The 24,216-nt window shown below is 42.5% G+C and overlaps 1 protein-coding gene across 9 annotated transcripts in view; it reads left to right on the forward strand.

The window, feature by feature from the left end:
- DLG2 (discs large MAGUK scaffold protein 2) overlaps nucleotides 1-24,216 on the forward strand; it is a 1,097,443-nt gene that overhangs the window by 429 nt on the left and 1,072,798 nt on the right. For all 9 annotated transcript variants that reach the window (XM_078390148.1, XM_078390151.1, XM_078390152.1 and 6 more), the window contains exons 2-3: nucleotides 3,193-4,222; nucleotides 20,429-20,560. In XM_078390148.1, coding sequence (XP_078246274.1) covers nucleotides 4,204-4,222; nucleotides 20,429-20,560 — 151 coding nt within the window. In that variant the 5' untranslated portion in view covers nucleotides 3,193-4,203. The remainder of the gene's footprint in view (nucleotides 1-3,192; nucleotides 4,223-20,428; nucleotides 20,561-24,216) is intronic.

Raw genomic sequence — 24,216 nt, forward strand, 5'->3', positions numbered from 1 at the left:
CTTTCCCGCTGCGGCCCCCATCCGAGACCGTCACCTCAAAATATATCGCCTTTTAGGCAACACCACCACCCCCCTACGAGCACCTCCTCGCAGCAGAATGGCTTTATATTGGCTTGCTTGCTTTATTTATTTGGTTTCCTTATTTATGCGCCTGCTCGCCTCTCGCTCAGGGCCCCGCATCTCTTCGAGAGCCTCTCTTCCCCCCCCCCTTTTAAATTTTTTTTTTAATGGGTGGGGTGGACCCCTTCCTTTTGTCGGTCCCCAAGCCGGCTCTACAGCCCAGGGCTTATAGGTAGCCAAAGATTGAAAGTACAGTTTACTGTCCTTTTTCTGCTAGCCTTTCCCACCCACATCTCTGCTGGTTCCTCCCTCCATCCCTGCCTGTTTTCCTTTCACTCTGGCTTCAGAAAATTCCCCATTGGGTTGTATAGCTTAATCTTAAACTGGGTCTCTCTCTTCTTCTGTCTGCCCCATTGATGCCCCCCCTTTGTGGGAATTTTTCCCCACACCCCCTCCATTGCTAGGGCATCAAGTGGACCTTCCTGCCCCTCTCCCTCCCACCCCCATGGACCTTTCACCCATCTCTTTTCTTCTCTTGTTTCCCCCTTGCCTACCATCAGTCCCCCCCCCCCCCCGTCCCTCCCCTACACTTCAGTGGTGTTTTCTCCTCCGGTCTGGAAATCCTGCCTGGTTATGGATCTCCACCCTCATGCCTTTCTGTAAGACTTTGGTTTCTCCCCAGCTTCTCTAACCGGTCCACTTGGTCAGCCTCAAAAACTCTTCCTAGCAAAGAGAGAGATAGAGCCAGTCATCTTTCTTGGACCTGTGCTTTATTCTTGCCTCCCCCCCCCCCCACAACTTGTTGCTACACCTTCTCCTTCCAGACGATACTTTTTGCCAAGAAAGGAAGAGAATGTAGCAGGGAACAGGATTGAAGAATACAAGCATGGCAATCGCTGGCAGTTGCTGTGCTGCACTTATCTTGATCTTGTTTATATACACACACAATTCTTACAGTACAGTGGTGCCCCGCATAGCGACGATAAGCCGTTCCGGAAAAATCGTCGCTATCCGGATTCGTCTCTATGCGAAATAAAAAAGCCCATAGGAATGCATTAGAAGATGTTTAATGAGTTCCTATGGGCTTAAAAACTCACCTTATGCAAAAATCCTCCATAGGGGCGGCCATTTTCGGTGCCTGTAAAGTGAGGCAACACAGCGGGCGGCCATTTTGGAACCGCCGATCAGCTGTGTGAAAATGGGGCCTTTGGGAGGACTGCGGGGGAGCGCTCCCCCCCATCACCCCGAAGCCCCACCGATCAGCTGGGCGAAAATGCCGGCTGGGGCTTTGGGAGGACCGCGGGGAGGGCTCCCCCGCGGTCCTCCCAAAGCCCCAGCCGGCATTTTCGCCCAGCTGATCGGCGGGGCTTCGGGATCATGGGGGGAAGGGCTTTCCCCCATCATCTCGAAGCCCCGCCGATCAGCTGGGAAAAATGCCGGCTTCGGGATGATCAGCGGGGGCTTTGGAAGGACCGCGGGGGAGCCCTCCCCCACGTTCCTTCCAAAGCCCCCGCCGATCAGCTGGGGGAAAATGGGGCCTTTGGGAGGAACGTGGGGGAGGGCTCCCCCGCGGTCCTTCCAAAGCCCCCGCTGATCAGCTGGGGGAAAATGGGGCCTTTGGGAGGACCGTGGGGGAGGGCTCCCCCGCGGTCCTCCCACAGCCCCTGCCGGCATTTTTGCCCAGCTGATCAGCGGGGCTTTGGGATGATGGGGGAAAGCGCTTTCTCCCATCATCCCGAAGCCCCACCGATCAGCTGCGCGAAAATGGGGCGTATGGGGAACATCACTATGCGGATTCGTCGTTAAACGGGGTGCCCGTTTTTTGTTTAACCCCTAGCACCTCCCTTACATGGCCTAGGAGCCCATCAGCCTCCTGTATTATACTTGAGTTCCAATGTTATCCCATATCTAGTAGCCTGTAGGTTTAGCTAGTCCCGTGAACCTTCTATTGATGCAGCTCTTCTCCTACCCTTCATATCCATCTCTGCTCTATTCTTCACATCCCTCTCCCCTTGTGTTTTGGAATGCCATCTACTAATATCTTGACTAATCTATCCTTCATTCAGCCTCCCAGTATATGTGTGTGTTTTCTCCTTGTACATCTTTGTTCTGTACTTCCTCTGCTTCCTGTAGCCAATTTAATTGCCTGCCGTTTGACTGGACAGCTTTCTCAACTCCTTTATCATTCAAGTTTTCCCATTTCTCAAATGTTAAGATGGAGAGCTATTCCAGTCCATGGCACAGCCTTTCAATTATACCCAGAATTTCTCCTCTGGAGACCACTATACTCCCTTAAGACACTCCCTCTCAATCAGTCATTTCATAAATCAGATTTCTTGTATTTATGCATGCAGTCCAGTCATTGTTCCTAACCCTTCCACCAAACTTTCCCATTCTTGTGTGCTGGATTTTGGTCTGGCCTTCCCACTGACTTCGTGCTTCGACTTAACCACTGTTTCCTCAGAATATGTATTTCAAGGGCTCTCTGCTGCTCTTTAGCACATTCCTTACCTTGCTTAGCAGAGCCGTTTAAAGGTGCAGTCTGCACTTGTCTTCTTCACTCACAATACTTTGTTCTTTACAAAAATATTTTTCCTGCAGTCCCTCTGTACGAAGCTGAAGGCCGGCAACTTGGGGCTCTCCAAATGTTATCAAATTGCACACACCTCCATCATCCTTCACTATTGGCAGTGCTGCCTAGGACTGATGAGAATCCCAGTACCTCATTAGCCGGAATGTTACCAGTTCCCTGTCCTAAAGTAATCTCCCTTTCCTTTGTGAAATAACTATAAAACTATCAATGTATTATAATACTTTGATTTTATAAAGAAACATGCATTTGTCTGGAACAGGAAAATATGACTGTTTGCAAACAGTTCAAGGAGAGCAATAAAACTCCTAAACAGTTTTTACTCTTTAAAATTTTATTTATTGTATTTATATCCCACCCATCTGGTCAATTGGCCACTAAAAAAGATATTTGCAATTCAGGGTTATGAGTTACTTGTACAGAGACTTCACATCATGTGCCTAAAGCAAAACATTTGGAGACTAAATTTGCACTTGTTCTTTTATTTCCACTGCTATGAAAAGGAAAGAAAACTATGTCATTGTATTGTTTTCTTTTCCCAGGAGGAAAAAAGGGGGCAAATATGAGGTTATGTTGAGGCCGACCAGCTGCACGAATGAGTGTGGAAACTGTGGATTGACTTCATGGCTTTCTTTGTGTTTCATTAATATTCCAGCCTCTCTGAAAAACGTTTGGGGAATCTTTCTCTGAACTTTGCCTCGTTCTCATTACATAGCTGCTCCTGAACAGAGAGTGAACGGCGGAAAAGTCAAGTGATTCCAATGCACAACAGTCTGCCCTGTGAATAGCACTGTCACTTTAATAATTCCTTGTCAAGGGATTGCTTTCAATCCTCTTGGGCTTAATGCAAGTGAGGATCAGAGAGACATTAAAGGCTAGAACGCTGGGTGGAGAAAATAAAAATGAAAGTGATTACTGTTTGAGTAACTGAGTGAAACCTGGAACATTTTTCTTCAGATGCGCTGAAGACCACCGTGAGCATCCTGTGCTGAATCTAACTGATAAAAGTCACCTGAGATTGCAACAAAAAGTCCCTTTGAACTGGATTTGTCTTCCTCAGAAGTTTTGCTTGGATTATTTGAGAACTGATGTTCAGCTTCAGTGGGGCTGGAGTGTGTTGAACTGGATTATTAGAACTGCCAACACTTGGGACTGTGCCTTAATTATATTTCTACATTCACTTAACTTCTATAACAGACAAAACCTTTCCTGTCACAAGGGATTCTTATACATTTTTGTAGGCTGACAGGTGTTTTCTCTTGTATATTTTTATAGATCGGGAAGTATTTTGCAGATTTTGACAACTCTTCTGGCAAACTCTAACCTTTCCCCCTCCCTCTTGCTGTTTTACGGGTGGTATTGGAAGTTTTAAACTGGGGAAAGCTGTGAGTGCCAACGTGGAAAATGAAAATATAGAGCACTCTTTCTGAACTGAACTATGTAAGCATTTTGAAGCGGATGGCAAATTTCTGACCTCACAAGACAATCCCAGCGGGACTCTGTTGATACCGGTAAATAAGAGCTTGTGTCCAGTGCCAGAATTAACAACGAGAATGCCGGTCAAGAAGAAAGGTGGGCTATGAAGCTTCCTATCTCATTTTTTTTGTCTTGTTTTTAAAATAAACTGGATTTCACATACATGGCAAATTTCCATTAAAGGCATTTGAATGGGAGAATGAAATTGTTGTTTCTTTTTCTGTTGAGAGGTGAAAGAAAAGCATTTCATGCATTTTTATTTGTATGCAAGCAGACTTTTTTCCACCATCAATCAAAATTGTTTGAGAGTCTCTTAGGACACATTTTTAATGCAGATTTGGGGTTATTAAAAACCTTGCTGGCTTTTGTAGCGCCAGGACCTGATGAATAGGAAGGAGAGTTCTAAGAATCCCAGCAAACATTTTTTTAAAAAACCCTCACAAAATCAAGAATTCTTTGCAGTAATTTATTATACATTTAGGGTTTATGAAATGGTTTCAAAGTATGCAGCATAATTTACAAAATAATCAATGTGTAATTGTCAAAGCCAATAGTTTATACTGAGATAGTAAAACCTTTCCAAAATATTACCATTATTTTAAAGGGGTACTTCTAAAAAGGACAGTCATATTTCTGTTATCTAGTAGCTGTCATCTGGTAGATAAACAAAATGAAAGATGACGACTCAGGATCTCTTTCCCAAGTCATATGTTGAATAAAACTGCTGATAAAAGCAATGTGATTTAAATGATGTTTCGCATTTTATATAGTATTATAAAAGCATTCGCAGCTTGTATTGCTCTAAGTTACCAGTATTTTTTGGAACCAGCTCCACTTCACAAAAGTATGCATACAATGTTATGGTTATTATTATTATTAATAATATTATTATTACAGATACTGTGTCCATGGCCAAGTCTTCCTATGGAAGAATGACTTGGCTATTGGAAGGATCTGATGGGGTGCCTGTCATGTCATGCATTTTTGTTCTGCGCATGAGACAAGTCCTCCTACCTCTCTTAGAGCAACTCTTGCCACAGAGAGCAGTTTCTCTCTAGCCCATGATAATATTCTCAGTGCTTGACAGTTTACTTCCAAGAATGAATGGCTGCCTTTCCCTTGGATGTCAGAGAGTGAAACAATAGCCTACTGATGTTAGGTTCTGAGCCTAAACCTAAGCCCTGCCTCCTTTCACAGCATCTGTAGGGAATCTAGCCTGTTCCTATTTGAACAGGAGTTATTTTGTTGTTGTTACATTAGAACAGGAATGGGGAACCTATGTTCCTTCCAGTATTGTTGGGCTGCAGCTCTCAGGAGCCACAGCCAACCTAACAGAGGAGGAGGATAGGAGTTGCCATGCTAGAACATCTGGAGGACAAGAGATTTCCCAACTATGCCTGAGGGTGTGACATTACAGTATTTGGGTAATCTGTCTTTTATGTGAAACAATGCTCTCTTGAGGTTTTGGCCTTTTTAAAACTCTGCTTAATAATTATATTGCAATGTAATAATAATTACATTGTACCTGAAATATTTTGTTTTGGAAATACTAATAAAGAAAGGGAGGAGGGAAGGAAACACTTAATAGTGGCTGTGATAAATTCTGCAGACCCTTTGTCTCTTTTTCACTGCTCATAGCTAGGCTTTCCAAATGGCAACTCACAGACATTACAAGTGAACAGCAGAACTGGAGAAAAGGGTGGAGGGCTCAGCAGTAGATATCAAGGTTGCACGTAGAAGTTCTCGGCCAAGTCTGATACCTGGACTCTCTAGTTACAAGACTGTACGAATCAGGTTTGGGAACGATCCCTTTCAGAGACTCTTGAGACCTTCCATGTCTCAGATAAGACAGGCTTAAGTTGGTGGACTGGCATTCCCAGCCTGGGCATATATGATTGTTTCACACATTCCATGTCATTATTTATATATGGCCCATAAAAAGGGAAGCAACCATGGATCATTTTTACTGCTGTTTAGAGATGCAACAATGGATATATTGTGTTGTTGCAGCTAAGATCTGAGGAGGTGTCTCACAAAAGCAGATCACCTTTGTTTCTGGATATGCTGTGCTTTTCCTGCTGGTGGTATTGACCTTGTCCACTCTGCAGAGTAGTTAGTACTTTTGATCATTGCTCTGTGGCTGCTTGGGAAAATGTGTCCAGTAGAGCTTGAACACACTGGTGCTGTGTCTGTTGTCTGTGACTTGTTTTACTTGGAATTAAACCACAGGATAAGTATTCTTACAAGGCTAACATTTCTAACATTGGTGCCAGAAACAGTGTTTATGCTAGGCTTTAGCTATGCTTTGTAATATATCAGTTCTGTCATGATGTGGGGGCAAAGCCTTTCCCACTCACTCATTAGAGGAGAGTTTGGCCCAAATTTAGAAGGGAACAACATGTGGAGCTGCTGACATGAACTGAGAAGTGAACCAAACTGAACTAGGCAGCCAGTTTGAGCAAGAACTCAGCAGGAATAGCAGGGCACAGATGGAGCTCTGATCTGAGGCCGTCACACACACTTCTTCTTGCTTGTGCAAGCACTGAACCTTTGGGTCCTCATGCAGATTTGTCTGACTTGACAACACTGACAAATAGTTTAACATGAGAGAGCAATTAGCTGCCTAATTTTGTGAGAATTAAAAATGTGTACATGTGGGAATTGTGCAGGTAGTCGTGTGTCTTCACTGTGGCCAGTCATGCAATGTGCCGATGGGAGGGCTTCAAGGTTTGTACTTGTGCTTTGGCACTAGGGCAGCTGCTGTACCTGCCATCTCAAGTCGCATGTTTGTAGTTGCACAATAGGATTTTGGCCACCGAATATGCTTTTCCTGAAGAAGTATTAGTGTAACTTTGAAAAGCATTGGGAATCTGGTATCTAAGGCATTAGTATATATTAGAAATGGGGGTATTCGTATGCGAATATCCCTGCACAGGTGGAAATAACGAGGGCCTGGCCCCATGGGGCTGGACTGTCCACTCACAATTTCGCCAGTGACACGAGCTTGTTGGACCTTCCTATCGTCCGCAATTGATTGCCCACTCCTGCCAGGAGGCGGGATGACAAGCCTCTCTGCTAGGTTGGAGAGTGGCCAATCCATTGTGGAGAACAGTGTGATAGGAAGCCTTAGTGGTGAAATCGTGAGCGGACAGTCCAGCCCCAATGTGCCAGACCCTCGTTATTTCCACCTGTGCAGCGATATTGGTATTCATATACGAATACAAATATCCCCATCTCTAGTATATATCAAAACAAGCCAGTTTCCATCTCTCATGTAAGGTTTTGACTCTCTTGTGAGTTTTAATGTGTCTGTTCTTAATATGTCTATAACTGACTAGATGGCTGAGTGAGTTAAGTATTTGGCTATGGAGCCAGGGGCTAGGAGTTCGATTACTCACTGTGCCTCCAGGGAAAAGATCTGCCGGGAATGGTAGACTACCTCTAAATACTCTTCTACCTAGAAAAACCTGAAATGGGTTGCCATGTGTCAGAATTGACTTGATGATGATGATTCTTTGTTTTGAGATGCAAATAACTGTTATCCGTAATAATCTAATACAAGGATGGGTGATCTCCTGAGGTCTCCATGGGGGCTGTGTACACCAATGCCTCAACCTTGGAGGGTTACACCCACTCATGCGAGTTGTCCTCTAGTGGCCAGATTTTTGTAAAATTAAAAATGTTTGGGATGTGGCAGTCCTTCAAAATATAGGAGAGTTTCCCCAATGTCCTCATAAATGACACAAGAGGCTTTTTGAGCTGAAATATCTTTTCCCGGAAATTTTAAATTCAGTTCGGATCTTCAAAGAAATAAAGTGGGGGAAGAGGCAGGAAGAGGGCACTGTGAACAAATTATGCTGATATTTGCACTGGCTTCTTATTCTCTTTAGGGCACAACTGAAGGGTCAGAGGAACTCTCAGGAACTTTAGGCCCAACATAGAAGCCTCCAAGTGTGAGAACAACAACATTAAGAGCCAGGGCTGGGGAAAGCCTGGGTTCTGATTTCCACTTGACTGTGAATCTCACTGCCTGTCCTTCAGCAAGTCATACTCTCTGATAGAAATGGGCATGAACCTCCAGTTCGGCAGTTCGTGCCAGTTCGTTTAGTGGCCAAACAGGTGTTTCGCGATTCAAAGCTCTGCCTCCTCTGGTGGGCGCCCACTCAGAGGTAGTATCCAGAGGAGGCAGGGCAGGGAAGCCAGGCTGTGCCCATCTCTACTCTTAGCCCAACTCAGCACAGTTTGCATGAGGATAAAATGGGGAGGAAAGGGTTAGCCATCCGTCCCATTTTAAGGGAAGAAAAGTGGGGCATAAAGTAGCAAATAGATAATATAATAATAATAATGATGTGCCGTCAAATAAATTCTGACTGATGACAACCTTTTTCAGAATTTACCCTTCCCTTCTTCTGGTACATCCTGGAACGGTGCAGCTTGCTCAAGGCCACATAGGCTGCCTTTTGTATCTGGAGGTATAATGGGGAATTTACCTCTGACTCCTCAGCCAGGTACCAAAACCACTGAGCTGACCAACCAACTGCAAATAGTTCATCATAGCTTTTAAATACCCTACCTTGTAAACTATAATATTCTTGGCGATTCCTCGAGGTTTCTGTGCGACCATCTGGATCAGGTTCCATCATCCAGGATATTAAAAACATTCCCTTCCCCCCCTCCAACGTCACAAAGTGTACCTACTGCAGATATATTAAGGTTCCAAAAATGAATGCCCCTCTAAAGCGTTGCAAGACCTATAAGATCAGGCCTATGCTTGAGGGCTCAGAATTACGTCAAGAAAGGGCAGGAAAACTGGGTTGGTTCCCCCCCCGTTACTTTTTGTAGGTTACCGTGTTCTTCCAGAATAGAGCTCGTCATCCATCTCAACCCATAACTTCATGTGATTCAAGTGAAAAAGGTGCACAAATGGGGCAAGGCTGCCTATTAAGGCATCTGAGGTTCAAGATCATTGGAGGGGGGCTGAGATCTGCCCACAACAGAACTTCTACTGGCGAAATCTAGCTGTATCTTGAAATGGGGTGGGTGAGTGGGCCTCTTAAGGACTGTGCTGCTGTGGTCAGGATCTAGCTAAAGCCCGTGTAAGGTGAGCTGCTCACTCTTGTGACTGCATTAACCCTCACAAGCCAAACTAAATCTAAATCTTCTCCCCACCCCAGATGTATATCAGGAAATGGTATGAGAACACGAATTAGGAAGTTGTGTTTTGTTTTCCTAGCTGAAGACTATAATACCTAGAGCAAAGCTGGCAGGGTGGGAGGTGGGGGTAGGGAAGCTTTGGGGAAACACGAGGGCCAAAATCTTCTTGCCTAGTTCTGTTGGTGTAATCCAAATGGCATAGCTTTTGTTGGGCAATTGCTTCAAGTTCCGAATAATTCGTAAATACGATCTGTTGCCCTCTGAGATCACACATGAAGTGCTGAAGCACACCCATTTCTTTCAGAACACCCCCCCCCCCTAGTTTCTCATGATCTGCACAGTCAAGGGTTTTGCTATAATCCATAAGGCATGGATTGGTCTGAAATTCTTTTGTGTGCTCCAGTAGCCAGCAGATACGTGCAATATGATTTCAAGTGCCTCCTCCGTTTTGGAATTCAGCTCGAACATCAGATATTACTTGCTCCGTATAAAATAAAAGGTTTCATTGCAACATCTTGAACATCCATAATTTATCCCAGTTTTTTTTTCTTTTCCTTTTACTACAAGAATTGTCTTTTTGCCTTCTTCCCTGATAATAGTTTTGGTTTCAATCCGCAACTTTTCTGATTCAAAGTCAATAGAGTTTAGTAAGGCAAGCCTGCTCCTTATGTGGACTTTAAATTAATGAGAAATGTTGTTTTAAATTATATAATGTAAACTTAATGTGTAGGAGAAAGTGGGACAGCTTCTGTAATTTGGCATCTGCCCCGTAAAGTAATTTTAAAAGAAAAAGACAAATATGTGATGAGTGTATGCTTATATTCAATAACAGGATGCTCCAGAAAATTATGGTTTTAATGCCAGTAGGTTGACAAGTCAGGTAAACAACTGTAGTTTCTGTTGTAACAAGAAAAGGAAGGGCAGTGTGTGTTTGGGATAGAAAAAAATACTTTGAATTTACAGTTCCTCTGGCTGAAGATGTGTTGAAGTTTATTTTGCTTTATGGGCAATCAAATGCTGCCTAGATTTGTCTGCTTTTGTCCTTTTCTGGTCTTGCAAAGCAGATATTTACAAGGATACCAGCTGGGCAACCATCAGGTGGTCCAAAGGCGTTTTGAAAGATGATGCATTTGGGCTCCATTATATGTATTTTCATGGTCATTATCCCTTGCTTGATAATGGGTTTTTGTATCTTCTTGCAGATTTAACAAGCTCATGTTACAGAAGTTGAGCATTATTGATGATTTCTTGATTTTTTTCATAAGCCACATGAAAGGCTGAGCCTCTCGGAGGCAGTGGCATCTACCATTGTTGTATAATTCCCATTGGGATCATGATGATAAACAATTGCACTAAAATCTGGGGCTTATAGTTTGGTTAGTTGGATAACTGGATGGCTGGGGCGGGGGAAGTCCCCTTAATGACAATGATGCTGCTTAAGAGAGCAGTGATCTCACTTAGACTAGACTGAGCCTGTGGCTCAAAACAACACAATTCATCCAACATGAAAATAACTCCTTTGTTGGAGAGACAGCGAGAGATTACAAAGTAGATAGCATAAACAACTGGGTGTACAATTTGTAGCACGGCCCTGTGTAGTTTTACAGTACTTGGAAGCGTATCTGTTGATTAAAAAAAGAGACTTATCCTCGAGTAGGTGTGTATGAAAAAGCAGCCTTAAATCAAGCTTTTTTGGTAACTTCCAGTTTGCATGCCAGCTAGGAGATAGATTTTTGGTTAAAAAAAGTATCTTTTCCACAATATATCTAAAGGAGATTTTAATAATTTCATCAGCACTGGGAACACCAGTACTGAACATGTGCTCTAGCGGACCATGAAATATTGATGGGAGGAAGGTCCAGAGGCTGTACATCTCTCTTCTTGGATGTTGGTGGACTACAGAATATTTCAGAATATGCTAGAGGAAGTCCAGAGCATGGAGGAACAAGGTGTGGCCATCCATGGTATCTTAACCTTCATCCACCAGGATATTTCCCCCCCCCCAAAAAAAATACTGAATCAGAGCTAAGGCTTCACAAGAATTGCAGAGTTTGAATTTTGGTTAAACTCCAGCTGTGCAGCAGAAATGCAGGACTTACAGAGCAGAAATAGCTTCAAGTGTCCCCAGAATAGACAACCCCTTCTTGTCCAATCAACTGGCACTTACCATCTCAATAACTCACTCGGAAGCATTGGTAAAAGAAAGAATAAAAGGTTCCATTTACTCACAGTTGAACAGCTCAAAAACAGCATACGGTACAAAAATAATTGCTTACAACAACAGACCTCAATAGACTCACAGTCTGCTTGAAGCAGATTCCTGCAGAGTACATTCTAACTGCAGACTAAAAGAGAGGGGGTGGTGGAAACTCTTAAGCAGAGAGGTGTGATAATCAGAGGCAGGGAAGGAACAATTGGTTACTACTGGATTAATTGATAGTCATACCAGCCCAGAAAGGATACCTCCCAGGCAAACCCACCAGAAACAGCATACAGTGGTGCCTCGCAAGATGATGTTAATTCGTTCCGTGAAAATCGCTGTCTTGTGAAAACATCATCTTGCGAAACGCAGTTGCCCATTGGAATGCATTGAAATCTAATGCATTCCAATGGGAAAATAGTTGTTTTGCGAAAATCGTCCATAGATAACATCATCTTGTGAAACACGGTTTCCCATTGGAATGCACTGAAATCTATTTCCATAGGAAACCATCGTCTTGAGAAGCGCAACAGCGATCGAAAAAACTAATCATCTTGTGAATTAATCATCCCGCGAGGCAATCGTCTTGCGATGCACCACTGTACAATGTTGAAATAACGCCAACAGAAAATACAGTAGGTTACAAGTATTAAAATAGAATTATGCTTATTATATGATTACATTTCAATTAAAATTAAAACACTTAAACTGTTACCCAACTCTGCTAAATTGTTCATCCGCTTGCATGCAATTCCTTCTCATCTGTGTCTCGCAAGCTATCAGGGTCGTGGGCTTTAACTTTTTGGTCCTTATGCCAAAATCCCCCTTCTTGGATGCACACCTTACTGCAGTAAGGGTATCTGAGTGTGTCAGGAAAGGAGAGCACAATTCTTTCAGGAGTCTGGACTCTGTGCCGAGTCTGGAGTTCTATCAGAGTCACCCAAGGTCAAAGCTGAGAGACCAGACTAAAATGCATCCAGTCTCCTCAGGAACTAACAGCTGCATCAGCAGAAAGAGGATCAATAGTTCCAACATTGATGATGGAGCTGGAGAAACTCTTGAAGGGCAGCTACCGGGCAAAAGCTGTAGTAGACGGCGACAATGGCAGAAGATATTTCATAGATGGTGGTAGTGACAGTCTAACTCTTGTTAGTACTGTGCAGAAGGCAGTGGTAATCTATTCTTGAATAACTTGAGAACCCCTTGGCCATGGAACTTAAGTCTATAAGACATGAACAGGACTATAAATGATAGGATTTTAAAAGAAATAATTAATAGAGTCACCTTAAGTGAGTTTGATGGCACGTAGCCCCAGCAATACAAAAATCAGATTCAAGTATTTTTACGGTTATCAGCTCAAAATGAATGAAAAATAAATTTAATTCTTTTAGGTGCATTAATACAGTGATTCCTAAGAAGACTCGCTGCAATGGGTCTTAGCCACAAATCCTTTTGTTCTGTGCACTCAGAGCCTGAACAAAGGACTTTCATTGCTAGATTTAAAGACGCCTCGGTATTTCTGGTTGGTTAATCATCTTGGTGGGATACCACCTCGTAGATGACCCCATCTCTTTTCTAGCACTAAACCAGTCTACAGCTTTGCAATCCAGGATGATGGCATATGTTAAATAGCCCACTGATACGATAAGGCAGATGTTTATATACAAAAGCTTTTTCTCAGGAGCTCACAGATTTTATGATATTTAGAGGTTCTCCTTCTTGAATAGCACTCTAAACCTAGTAATGAAGAAAAATTCCAATTTGGGATTGAGATTGCCTTTCCCGGTTTTAAAATATTGTTGTTTTTTTAAAATGACATATTGGAGATGTGCTTTGGATCTGTAATTTATTCAGAAAATGTTTGTTTTTTTTGGTCTATTTTTGAACAAATCCTGTGAGAATTGAGAATGCCCAAAGCAATAATCAAATCAGATCAGGAGTTCTCTGAAGTCCCACATTTTCCTTTGATCCTTTGGAGGTTGAAAATCTGGAACAGTAGATTTGAGTTCAGAGAAATCCAAGGCTGATTGATGGGCAGCTCAACTGACCAATGTGTAATACCTGTGTTGCTCTTTGTTATCGAAGAAGACACAATATGAAAGGGGGAGGGTGGGATGAAGTTGGGGGTTGGTCTCGATGGCCTCATAGGCCCCTTCCAAGTTCATGATTCTACGGTTCTACATGCTTAAAGCAACGTGTCCTGCTGAGGAGTTGTCCTGCTCAGGGTTGTGTACAGGATCTTTGCAGGTGCAAAAACTGGGTTTCAGGAGAAGTCAGGAAAATCAAGTCTCTTGCTCACATGGAGAGCTGACATCCAAGCAGGAATCTTATCTGCTGTATCTATTTCCTTATGTATATAAGCAGTGAAGGGAACAAGACCTCACCTCTTAGCATGGTGAGCTTATCCATGAATTAAACACTTGAAAAGGGTTCTATTCTGCTCCAGTCAGAAGCTATCTAGGTGTTTGCAAACTCTGGTGTGGCAATTGCCTTGAAAATCAAACACTCCATCTCGTTGTCACATCGGATCAGGAATCTGTACCGTTCAGCCTTCTGTGCCCTTGTCTGAGAGCAGATGGTCCAACTCTTTCTCAGTGCCTGCTGCTTCTCGCAGTGGGACAGGATGGGAACTGAATTTGGAAAAGTCCATGTGTGAAAAGCAAAATGTTCCCCCTGTTAAGGATACTGAAACACTGGTGTATTCAGATAATTCAATGTGAGATCGCAGAGGGATGATTAAAAGTGTGCAAACCCCAACACATGAATAAACTCATATTGATAATGCATCGCGTTTCTTTCTGTTTAAGCCGGATCGCCGCTTAATCTGCACAAAAACCCAGACAGCATTTCCACCTCATTAGCTTGAATTTTAAATAATCTGATTAAAACGATCTAATGCCGTGGCGTGTTCTGAGTTACAGTTTGTGCGGGCTCCATTAGGCTGTTAGGCTTCTTTGCCTTTCCTTGGCTGAGATGTGCCATCTTCTTTGCTACTTCTGAAACCCTGCTCCAACAGCATCTAGACAAGCAGCATCATAGGGAGTGAACCTTCTTGCTCTATCATGGAGCAGGGAGACTGGCCATAAGGCAGAGCAGGAAAGTTTTGCATCTTGAAGTTCTTCGTTTTGTACTGCTGTTAAGGGCTCAACAACACAGCCATTGTTCTTGTTTGTTTAAAGAAATTGGCAGGCCTAGATTGGTTCTAGGAAGGGAGAATTAAACAAGACGTGGGAACCTGTGCACATGTATGTGTAATATGTATGTGCATGTGTTCAATCCATGGGACTCATAAACATTTTAGGAAAATTAGGAAGACAACCTTGAGCAGGGGGTTGGACCCAATGGCCTTGGAACTCAATTATTCTCTGATTCTATGAAGGTGGGTGGAAAGGGTTAGAGGAACATCAGAATAAAACCCATGGCTCTGTATACCCCTGCAGGGTGGACTCCAGGAACATTTCATCTTTTGGTATTTTGGATGTGCCTCTTAAAAGCTCTTGCTTCTGCCCATGCTGTTTGGGGCTCATGGGAGATATTGACCAAAACACAACATGTTTATTTAAATGATTTTTTTACCCCTGCTGCCCTGCTCATCAATGTTAAACTCAAGCCAGTGGCTTCCTTTAGGAAGTTAATCCATCTTGTATTTGGCCTTCCTCTTTTCCTGCTGTCTTCTACCTCTCCCAGGCTTATTGTCTTTTCCAGAGAATCCTGTCTTCTCATGATGTGCCCAAAGGAGGACAGCCTCAGCTTCAACATTTTCAGGCTTGATTTGATCTAGTCCCCCCACTTGTTACATCCTCTGCTTCTTAGTTTCAAGATTTTCTGGTCTTTAAACATGATACATATGTACTATTTTTTTTACAGCTTGGGCTTCACTCTCTAGCAGCCCATCGACGTGGTTGCTTTTAAATTAGACGGAAGAGCAGAGAAGCCCATTCCGCACTTGGACAAAGAGGTCTGAGTCCTAAGAATAGCTGGATTTGTAGCCAGCTGTGCCCTAAAAATAACTGGGGACATGAGCTGCTTCTCCATTCTCTCCAAATGATAGGGTAGGATTCTCAAAAGCCCGAACACCGAAAAAGAAATGTGAGTCTTGGACGAACAGGGTCATCAACCAGGGGAAAAAAAAGAGAGAACAGTGTGGCTGAGTCTTCTGCCTTTAACAGAGCTACTGTATTGTCTTCAAAACATGGTAGGTAAGGAAACTGGAGGGGGGACATATTCTAGGAATAGGGTTAGCGATTTGGAGAGCTCTGGCAAGGTTCAGAGTAGAACCTAGCGCGGATCCTCTGCCCTATGAAGTCAGACTCATCACGTTCTATTAAGATGGACCTCTACATCATCACAGCTGGCCGGATAGCTCAGTGGCTTAGGTCTCTGACTGAAGAGCCAGAGGTTGGGAGTGTGATTCCCTCACGGGGCCTTCTGTGAAGCAGAGGTTTCAATGCATTCCAATGGAGAAATGCTTTTCGCTAGACAATGATTTTGCTAAACAGCGATTTCAGTGGAATGGATTATCATTGTCTAGCGAGGCACCACTGTATTAAGAATAATCAAAATGTGACGAGACACATTTCTCTCTGTGTTGGTTGGGCCTAATATGGACATCATCCATTTCTAGAAACCAGTGAGCTCATTCACTGAAACTAAATGCTGACAAATGGAAGGGAAGTATTTCTTCATCTAATACTGAGTTATATTGTAGAATTTAACTACGTAGCACTTTGATTTGATCTAGCTGGCCTCTTCTCATGTTCTGGTCTGATCAGTGCGATAAGTATCCTGTTTAGTAATCAGTATTTGAGTTTAATAACTAATGGAAACTCCAGGATAAAGCAAAACTTTACAGATAACCTGTCATTAGAAAAAGGGTCCGAGAATTGCTGGAAGATCTGGGGGTGTCACAGTGGGAGTTTTTCACACCTCCCACAGTTCACAAAGCAGCTACCTTTGTTGTGACTGATCTTTCTGGATCGAAGCATCTTTGGTAGTGCAGTTGCTCAGTCATTTGAACAGTGTCTCTGGAACATTAGTGCATTTTAGCTTCTAAAGATGGACTTACCTGTAATATACAATTTGACCCTCATAATAATTTATTAGTTTCTGCTCTGGCTCTGCTTCCGATCTGCTCAGCTCTGTGCTGGGCCCCTTCTGGAGTAGCCAGAGGTCTTTCAAGCTCTGACCCTTCAGCATCATCTCCCATCATGGCTTAGGGAATCCACTCTTCTCAAAAGGGGAATGCATCACCAAAAAGAAAAGAGACTGCAGATTTGCATGTGCTAATGTACAGTGTGTAAAAAGTTGTAAAAAAAGTGGGAAATAATATCAGCAGCAATGCAGTACCTCTCACCATAATGTCTGTTGTCCAACTGTTGACTGTAGATGGGCAACTCCAAGGGCTCTCTGCTGCCTCTTAATCCTTTAATCCTTATGCTTGGTTTGGACTGGATGTCAAGCAGAGTATTCTCCTCTGTAAAATAAAACACATAGCCATTCTGATTCTGGCTGTCCTTATGTCTACTTAAGCCCTAGCAGCAGTGATGGCTGGGGAAAAAGCCTATACAGTAGGCCCTTCCAATCACTATCCACTGATTCACTTACCCACTGCCCAGAAATATTTACCAGAACTGGTCACTAGAGGGAGTCAGGGACTACGCAATGTGTAGTGTTCAATACCGCCACATTTTTCTGCAGGGAGGGGGCTTGGAACCAATCCCCCCGTGGATACTGAAGTGTTCCTGTACATTTAAATGTAAGGAGTAGAATCTAGAGATTGTTATGCTTGGAACAGAGTCATTTCAGTTGGCATGACACAAGCACGACGAAGCACGTCAAAGTCAGGATCCAATCAAATTGTTAAAAATAGGATGGAAAGCCAGACTTTGCAATAAAACATATCATTGTTTTAAATGAGCTTGGATGGTCATTTACTGCTGCTGAGAGCCTGTTTGATCTCCTAACTTCCCCGTCCTCCAACAGGGGTTGAGAATTCGAGATCAAATTTGCGTCCAGTCTTAAGACCATTGCCACCAAAATATGGACAGCTTTGACTGAAGCCGCCTGCCTGTTAGCATGTCGAATCTAGAATTACAGAGGCAAGACTTTAAAATTCTAGCCACCGTATAGAGGACATGCGGGAAATCTTTTGCCTAGGTGCCATAAAGCTTCCCACTCCACCTGCTGACGTTGTTATCTCCAACTGTAGAGGTGTCTTGACATAGTTCTGCATAGTTCTTCCTGGGAGAACAGCCAGCCTGTATGATCCTGGGCGAGCCTCACTGTCCAAGGGTACCCCAGAGGAAGGGAATGGTCAACCACTCTCTGGAAAACCCTGAAAAATTGTCATCAGAATTAGCTTGACAACACATGGTTATGGTTACTATGAAGTTCATACTGGATTGACCTTTAATCACCAATGGAAATACAATAATTGTACAATACAGAAATGTCAAAAAAAAAAACACAACAACACAACTTTCAAAATATTTTATATTTTAATTGTATTTTAATTGTTTTATCTTTTTTATTGTATTTTAATTGTTGTAAGCGGCCCAGAGACCTTTGGGTAGTGTGGGCGGCATATAAGTGAAATAAAAAATAATAAATAAAAATGCCCCTGCCATGTTCAGAACGGCAGGTAAACATTGCCTTTTTACGTAAAATGTTTGCAATGTTACTAGTTGTTGTGTTCTCTTTAAAAGCGAATCACCTTGGCAACTTTCTCCCGAATTCAAACCTCTTGAAGGTAACGGTGTTACTTGTAACATGTTATTTCCAAACTCTAGTGAGGTCAAAGATTTTAATATTTGGGACTATGGGCTAATGCTTCAGAGGTAAAAAAAACCAAAACCAAAAAAACACACACCACCAACAATTCCAGGTTTTTAATTTTTTAAAAAATAATATAGATCTTAAAAGTGCTTAAAGTGGGTGGTATACATTCATTTAAAGCAGAGTAAATATGGAGTTGTGGGGGTGTCCCTCCATGGAACATAAGGTTGGGTTTGATGATACTGGAGAGAATTCAGAATTTGTTGTTAGCCGCCTAGAGTGGTCCTCACCGACCAGATAGGCGGGGTATAAATTAAATAAATAATAATAATAATAATTCAGGTCTGTGAAATCTCATGCAGCTAGTCTAGTGACATGGCTAATGCAAGTTATGCCATTAATTGTGCCTTGGAGTCTTTATTTATTGAATGCCCGCTGTCTTAAAATAGCCATGTCTATCGAAAAGACTTCAGTCCATTGATTCAATTCCAGACTGATCTTTGGTGATGAACCCATAGCTCATCTCTCTTCAGTTTGCAACTTTGCAGCTTCGCAACTTGGCATTGAAATCCTGGCTTTTAGAAATCACTGGCAACATTCCAGTCATTGGCTACTAGTCCGTCATGAAGGAGAAGCCTGAAAGGGGGGGGGGATCAAATTGCTTTAAAGGGGGGGAAAAATGCAAACGGTGCATGCAGTTTAAAATGGGACTGGAAAAACACTGCCCTTCTGTCCAGAGATCAGGGCAAGGGTGAAGGAAAATCCTGGCGGAATCTAGTAGATTTGCTTTGTCATGCTGTGGAGCGATGACAGCCGCTTGCAGTGAGTGGCCTTTGGAAATTGTCCCAGAGAGGTGAGGAATTCTTGTCAACTTCTTCCGTCTTGGCCATCTGTTAAGAATTCTCTTCCCACCTCAAAAACAAGACAGCAAATGCTTTTGGGACTAATGCTTCCAACTTCCAGACCGAAATGTGGCAATAAAAGAGTGCCTTTAAATTTAAATGTATATAGTTTTAAATGTGCCTGTGTTGTTTCCCAGTCTTATGCTGCTGATAATTACACAGATTGCTAGATCACATTTCTGCTGCTTTTGTAAAGACCTTACTCGAGCCACTTTCAACCGACTAATAAAAAGGCTGGAATTTGAATGAATAAGAGATGAAGCTAAGTAAAGGTGATAATCTAGTCGGGGAATCATGTATCTGTAAAACAGACCTTACTCTCCTTTGGGCGATTGGCTTATTATTAGGGTTATGGATTTCTGGAATCTTAGCTACGACTCTTTCTCAACCTTGTTTCCTAAATCTTTCTATCTGGTGATTTAAGTTAGGGATTTCTGCAAGCAACTCACATGCTTTATTATTTGTGTGACACATTTTAAAAAAACTTTTCTTCAGTCAAAAGCAGCTCCGGCACGTCTTCTGTGAGATCATGAACAGGCATAGAACAGAAAAGACACAACACAAAAGGAAGGAGAGATGAGGAAAGCAGAGGAGAAAAGAAGAGGAAAGAGGGAAAGAATCCAATTAAAGCAGCAAGTCTTAACAGCTGCAGGCCTGCACTATCATCCTTTTCCTTAGGCACAACTTGGGAATGGCACGTGAAATTTAAAATAATGATGCATGCATTAAGCAGGAGGCATGTATCAAATCTTATAAAACCAAATAAATATTTATGCCTGTGTAAAGGAATTAACCTATCTAGCAGCAGCAAACAGTGGCTACCTAACAAATCCCCAACCACAATTCCTATTTATGGGCCCAGGAAGGCAACTGGTGAACTACTAGGAATTCAATGGGAATTTGTTAATTAGTGGCTGTTTGACTCTCTAAATTATGCCAGTGCCCTTTTGCAGGCATAAATATTTCCCCGGATTCTCGCTATCATTTTGAAAGTAAAGTTAGGAGCTTAAGGAATCATTTCGAATACATTACTCTTTAAATGCATCATCTTGCTTGACCTCATTTAATGCAAAAGCAATGAATTTACCATTAATGTGTTAATTTTAACATACAATTTCCAAGGTCTGCTTTTAGATAACCTAGTTATAGTACTAGCTTTTTTGCTTTTTTAATGTCTCCTGCTCTGTTTACAGTGCTGTGGCCCTCCCTGTTGTGTGTCTCTACTTTTCAAAATGATAAACAATTTTCTTTAAATAATGCTGTTTCTTTTAGATACAGACCGAGCTTTAGCACTCCTGGAAGATTACTGCAAGAAGCTAAAAAAGCCAGAGGAGCAACAGCTGAAAAGGGCCATCAAGAAAGTGATGGGCATCTTTAAAAGCAGCTTGTTCCAGGCACTCCTAGGTATGTAAGTCTGGCAAATGCTGTTTGTTCATAGCTACTATGACTGGGATGCTAAAACATATGATTCCTAGATTGTGCTCATGGACTGATTTTGTGAAAGCTCAATCAACACTAGGGATGGGCATGAAGCGCTTCGTATGCGCAGATGCTGTGCTGGCCTATCTTCCACCCCCACCAGCCAGCTGCCCCCGCTCACCATTCTTTGCATGCCACTGGGGTCCTTCTTCTCCAGCGGTGCTCCAATCTGGGCAGGACTTCAGATGGCCCTTCCCTGCCCCCTCGGCAGCCGACCACTCATTGGTTGTGCAGGGAGAATCTGTCCTGCCTCCTTATCAGAATGGTTGGCTGCTGGAGGAGGCAGGGACAGGCCAGCCAAGCTCCTGCCCAGATTGAAAGCTCAACTGGGGGAGAAGGGCCCCAGCAGCACGCAAAGAATAGTGAGTGGGGCAGCCAGCCAGTGAATGGATGGGAGGTGGGTGAGCACGGCACCTGTAATGGCCCGCTGACAGCTTCGTACGAAGTGTGACAAAGTGCTTCGTCGTCATCTCTGATCAGCACCCCCAGTGGGAATGTTTATGAACATGCTAAATATTATTGTTCCAAATTTGATTTACTAACTGTCCTAACTGGGGTGGCTGTAATTCCAAGATTTGCTATTTTTCTTGTGAAAGTGCCTCATCAACAGCTCTTTCCTTCGTTAAAGGTTGCCATCCATTTCCTTAACGGGGTAATTTTTTTGTTGGTGAAAATGTTTGGGCACATGTTTCTTATAAAACAGCAAAAGGGAGAGAGTCATTTCCCCTGTTTGTTTTCAGTCCTGATCCAGCGTTGTGCCCCACTGCTGTTGTCTATCAAGTTGTTATCATGGTGGGACATCTTATCATTGGTCTCCCGTGTCTTGTCTTGCCTCTCCCAGAAGAAGGCTGAACGAATGGTCTGTAGTGACGGTGGCTGAGGGAGATACTGTATCATCCAATGTGGCCTCTACATAGATAGGAAAAGGTATTCTCTGCATGGATGTAAACTAGCATTCTTGCTTGCCCTGAAAACCCTTTGAATTTTTGAAAAATGAAGCCCCTGAGGGGGGAACAACAACAACCCTCCATTAAGGTCAAATAACTGAATTTGGGAAATGAATGGGTACACGTTATAGATGCTGTTGTAGACTTGAGGGAGTGCTGTTTCCCAGACAGTGAATGGGTGAGAAAACTCACAGAATCAAACATAGCTTGAGCAAATTATTTGGGGCAGTAGCAATGCTGCCTAATGATTCTGGAAGTTGTAGTCTTTTTAAAAAAATCCCCCCCCCCAAGCTCTGGAATAACTGGTGTGAATCGGGGTGTTTCTCTGTGGTGGAAATCATGTGTAAAGGGTCCATTTCCTGCTGAGGATTCTGGGGTATGTAGTCTTTATTGCAGAGGCTACACTGGGTCCGTTGAAGCACCTCAATCTTCTCTCTGAGGGGAACAACAACAGTGTGTGTATGTCAACAGCGATTTAAATGCCAAGGTGCCATATAGAGAAATTTGCGTTAACTCAGGATATACTGTACATCTGTGTGGTTCTGCACTAGGGTCAATTAGGAACTGCTTGTTGTAATGACACTTTGGAGATTGAAAATGTATAATCATATTTCTTCTTTAAAAACAATATACGGTGATTTCACCTGTTGTTTTGCTATAAACAAACTTGAACTGTATCTTTGAGGGTGGGAGAGTCATTTCATACATAACAGCACATTGATTCCCGCTGCAGTTTTATTGGGATGATTTTTTCTTCATTCCCAGAGTGCTTTTTAAAAATTTTTATTAAGGAGGTTTTGGAATGGTAAAAGGTACATAATCTCTCATTAGAAAATTGCTTTGCTCTGTTGATGGCTTGCTATCAGCTGATATCCAAAAAAATGACTGTCCGTCACATACTCATCATTATGAGATGATGCTGTTGCATAATCCGTAATCGGGTTTCATTGCGTAATTCATTTTTCAAAAATGATCCTGAGTTTGACATCTGCTTAGGACCACCTTTAGTAGGCTGTGTCATGCATCTTTATGTATTAAAATGGCCTTCTGTGACCTGGTAACTCCAGATGTGTCAGATCACAGGCCCCCTCAGCCTACAGTCGGCCAGCCATAAGCCAACACATCTGGAGAGCCCTGGCTTAGAGAAGCCAACATTAAAACATCACACATTTCCCATGCTTATTGATTTTTGGACTTTCTCACTTTCTATATAAATGTTTATTTATATATTGTTTGCTATATAATAAGCTTATTACAGTCATACAACCTCTTTAGATGCATATTAGCCGACCTACACAGAATGCAAAGAACACAGAAAATAATTGTTTCTTCCTTACTAAGCATTTTCCAGTAAGTAGGCCCTTCTTATTATTACATCAAGGAAAAAGTTAGCAACTTGAGCAGTAACATAAGGATTTCCATCTGATAAACAATACATGTTATCCACTTATCTGGATAGCCTTGGAATCTTTGCACATGGGAACAAATTAAACCATCCCATATATTTGTTCATAGAACTTACAGTGTAGAAGGACATGAGACAAAACTTCCTGAGCCCCAGCCATGCATGGGCAGTATCTCTCTTGATAGGGAATTCCCAAAATGTCGTGGGTGGAACATTGAATCTAGCAAGCATAAATGCTCTACAAGCTTAGGATGTTCTAAGTGTTGTTAAATAAGTTGCAGATGACCCACATATTGGCAACACACAATCTGCAAGAGGCGAGCAGGTCCTGTTTGTCTCTGAGTACCATATAGTCTCTGGGACAATACTGTACTCTAAATGCTTGTTGTCATACAAGCATTAGACTGGAGTCAAGAAGAATGCCAATGGATCTAATTTTACACCGGACCAAAAGTGAACAGTAGTATGGGAATTCATTAACATAAAATGCACATAGCCAGGGTGCTTGGCTAAAAAAGTGACGATGTAGCCAGAATGTTATAGTCTGGATCCATGCTCTAGTTTCCATTCAGCCTACTACAGATTCCAGATACATAGCTATGTATCCTACACAGTTGGGAACATCCAAAATGGGATGCAGAAAGGTGACTTGTAATGTCTCTACATCAAGATTGTATGCACTGATCCAAATTAGATTGCCATAGAGTAGTAGATCGTATACAAATGTTTATGTACAGCCCTTTTAAAAGTCCTGACTCCTCACAAAGTTTGCATTCGGTTGAAAAAACACAAGAAAAGTTAAACCCTGGCAATAAAATATGTGCACAATAGCCATGATGACAAAATAATAAACAGCAGACAAAAGAACTAATGAATCTAATGGCACCTTAAAGCAGAGAAAATATATGAGGGCATACAGTAAATATTTGCGGATATTGCCGAAGTCATCACGGAGGTGAGGCATTAAGTCAGATTGACAGATGGATATATGCATGCTTAGGTGAAACGTTAAACAGTAGGTTTAGGGATAATTGTAATGCAAAAATTACACACAGTGATAAAGGCCTTTATAATGGTTGCTAACAAAACAGTAGTTGAATAGGAACACAGGAATCCCTGTCCCAATGAACTGGTTGACATATACAGTGGTGCCTCGGTTAGCGATTGCTTTGTTTAACAATGTATTCGCTTAGCGATGAGGTTTTAGGAGCGATCTTGCACTCCATTTA

The sequence above is a fragment of the Pogona vitticeps genome, chromosome 3 (assembly GCF_051106095.1).
Source record: "Pogona vitticeps strain Pit_001003342236 chromosome 3, PviZW2.1, whole genome shotgun sequence".
Classification (NCBI taxonomy): Eukaryota; Metazoa; Chordata; class Lepidosauria; order Squamata; family Agamidae; genus Pogona; species Pogona vitticeps.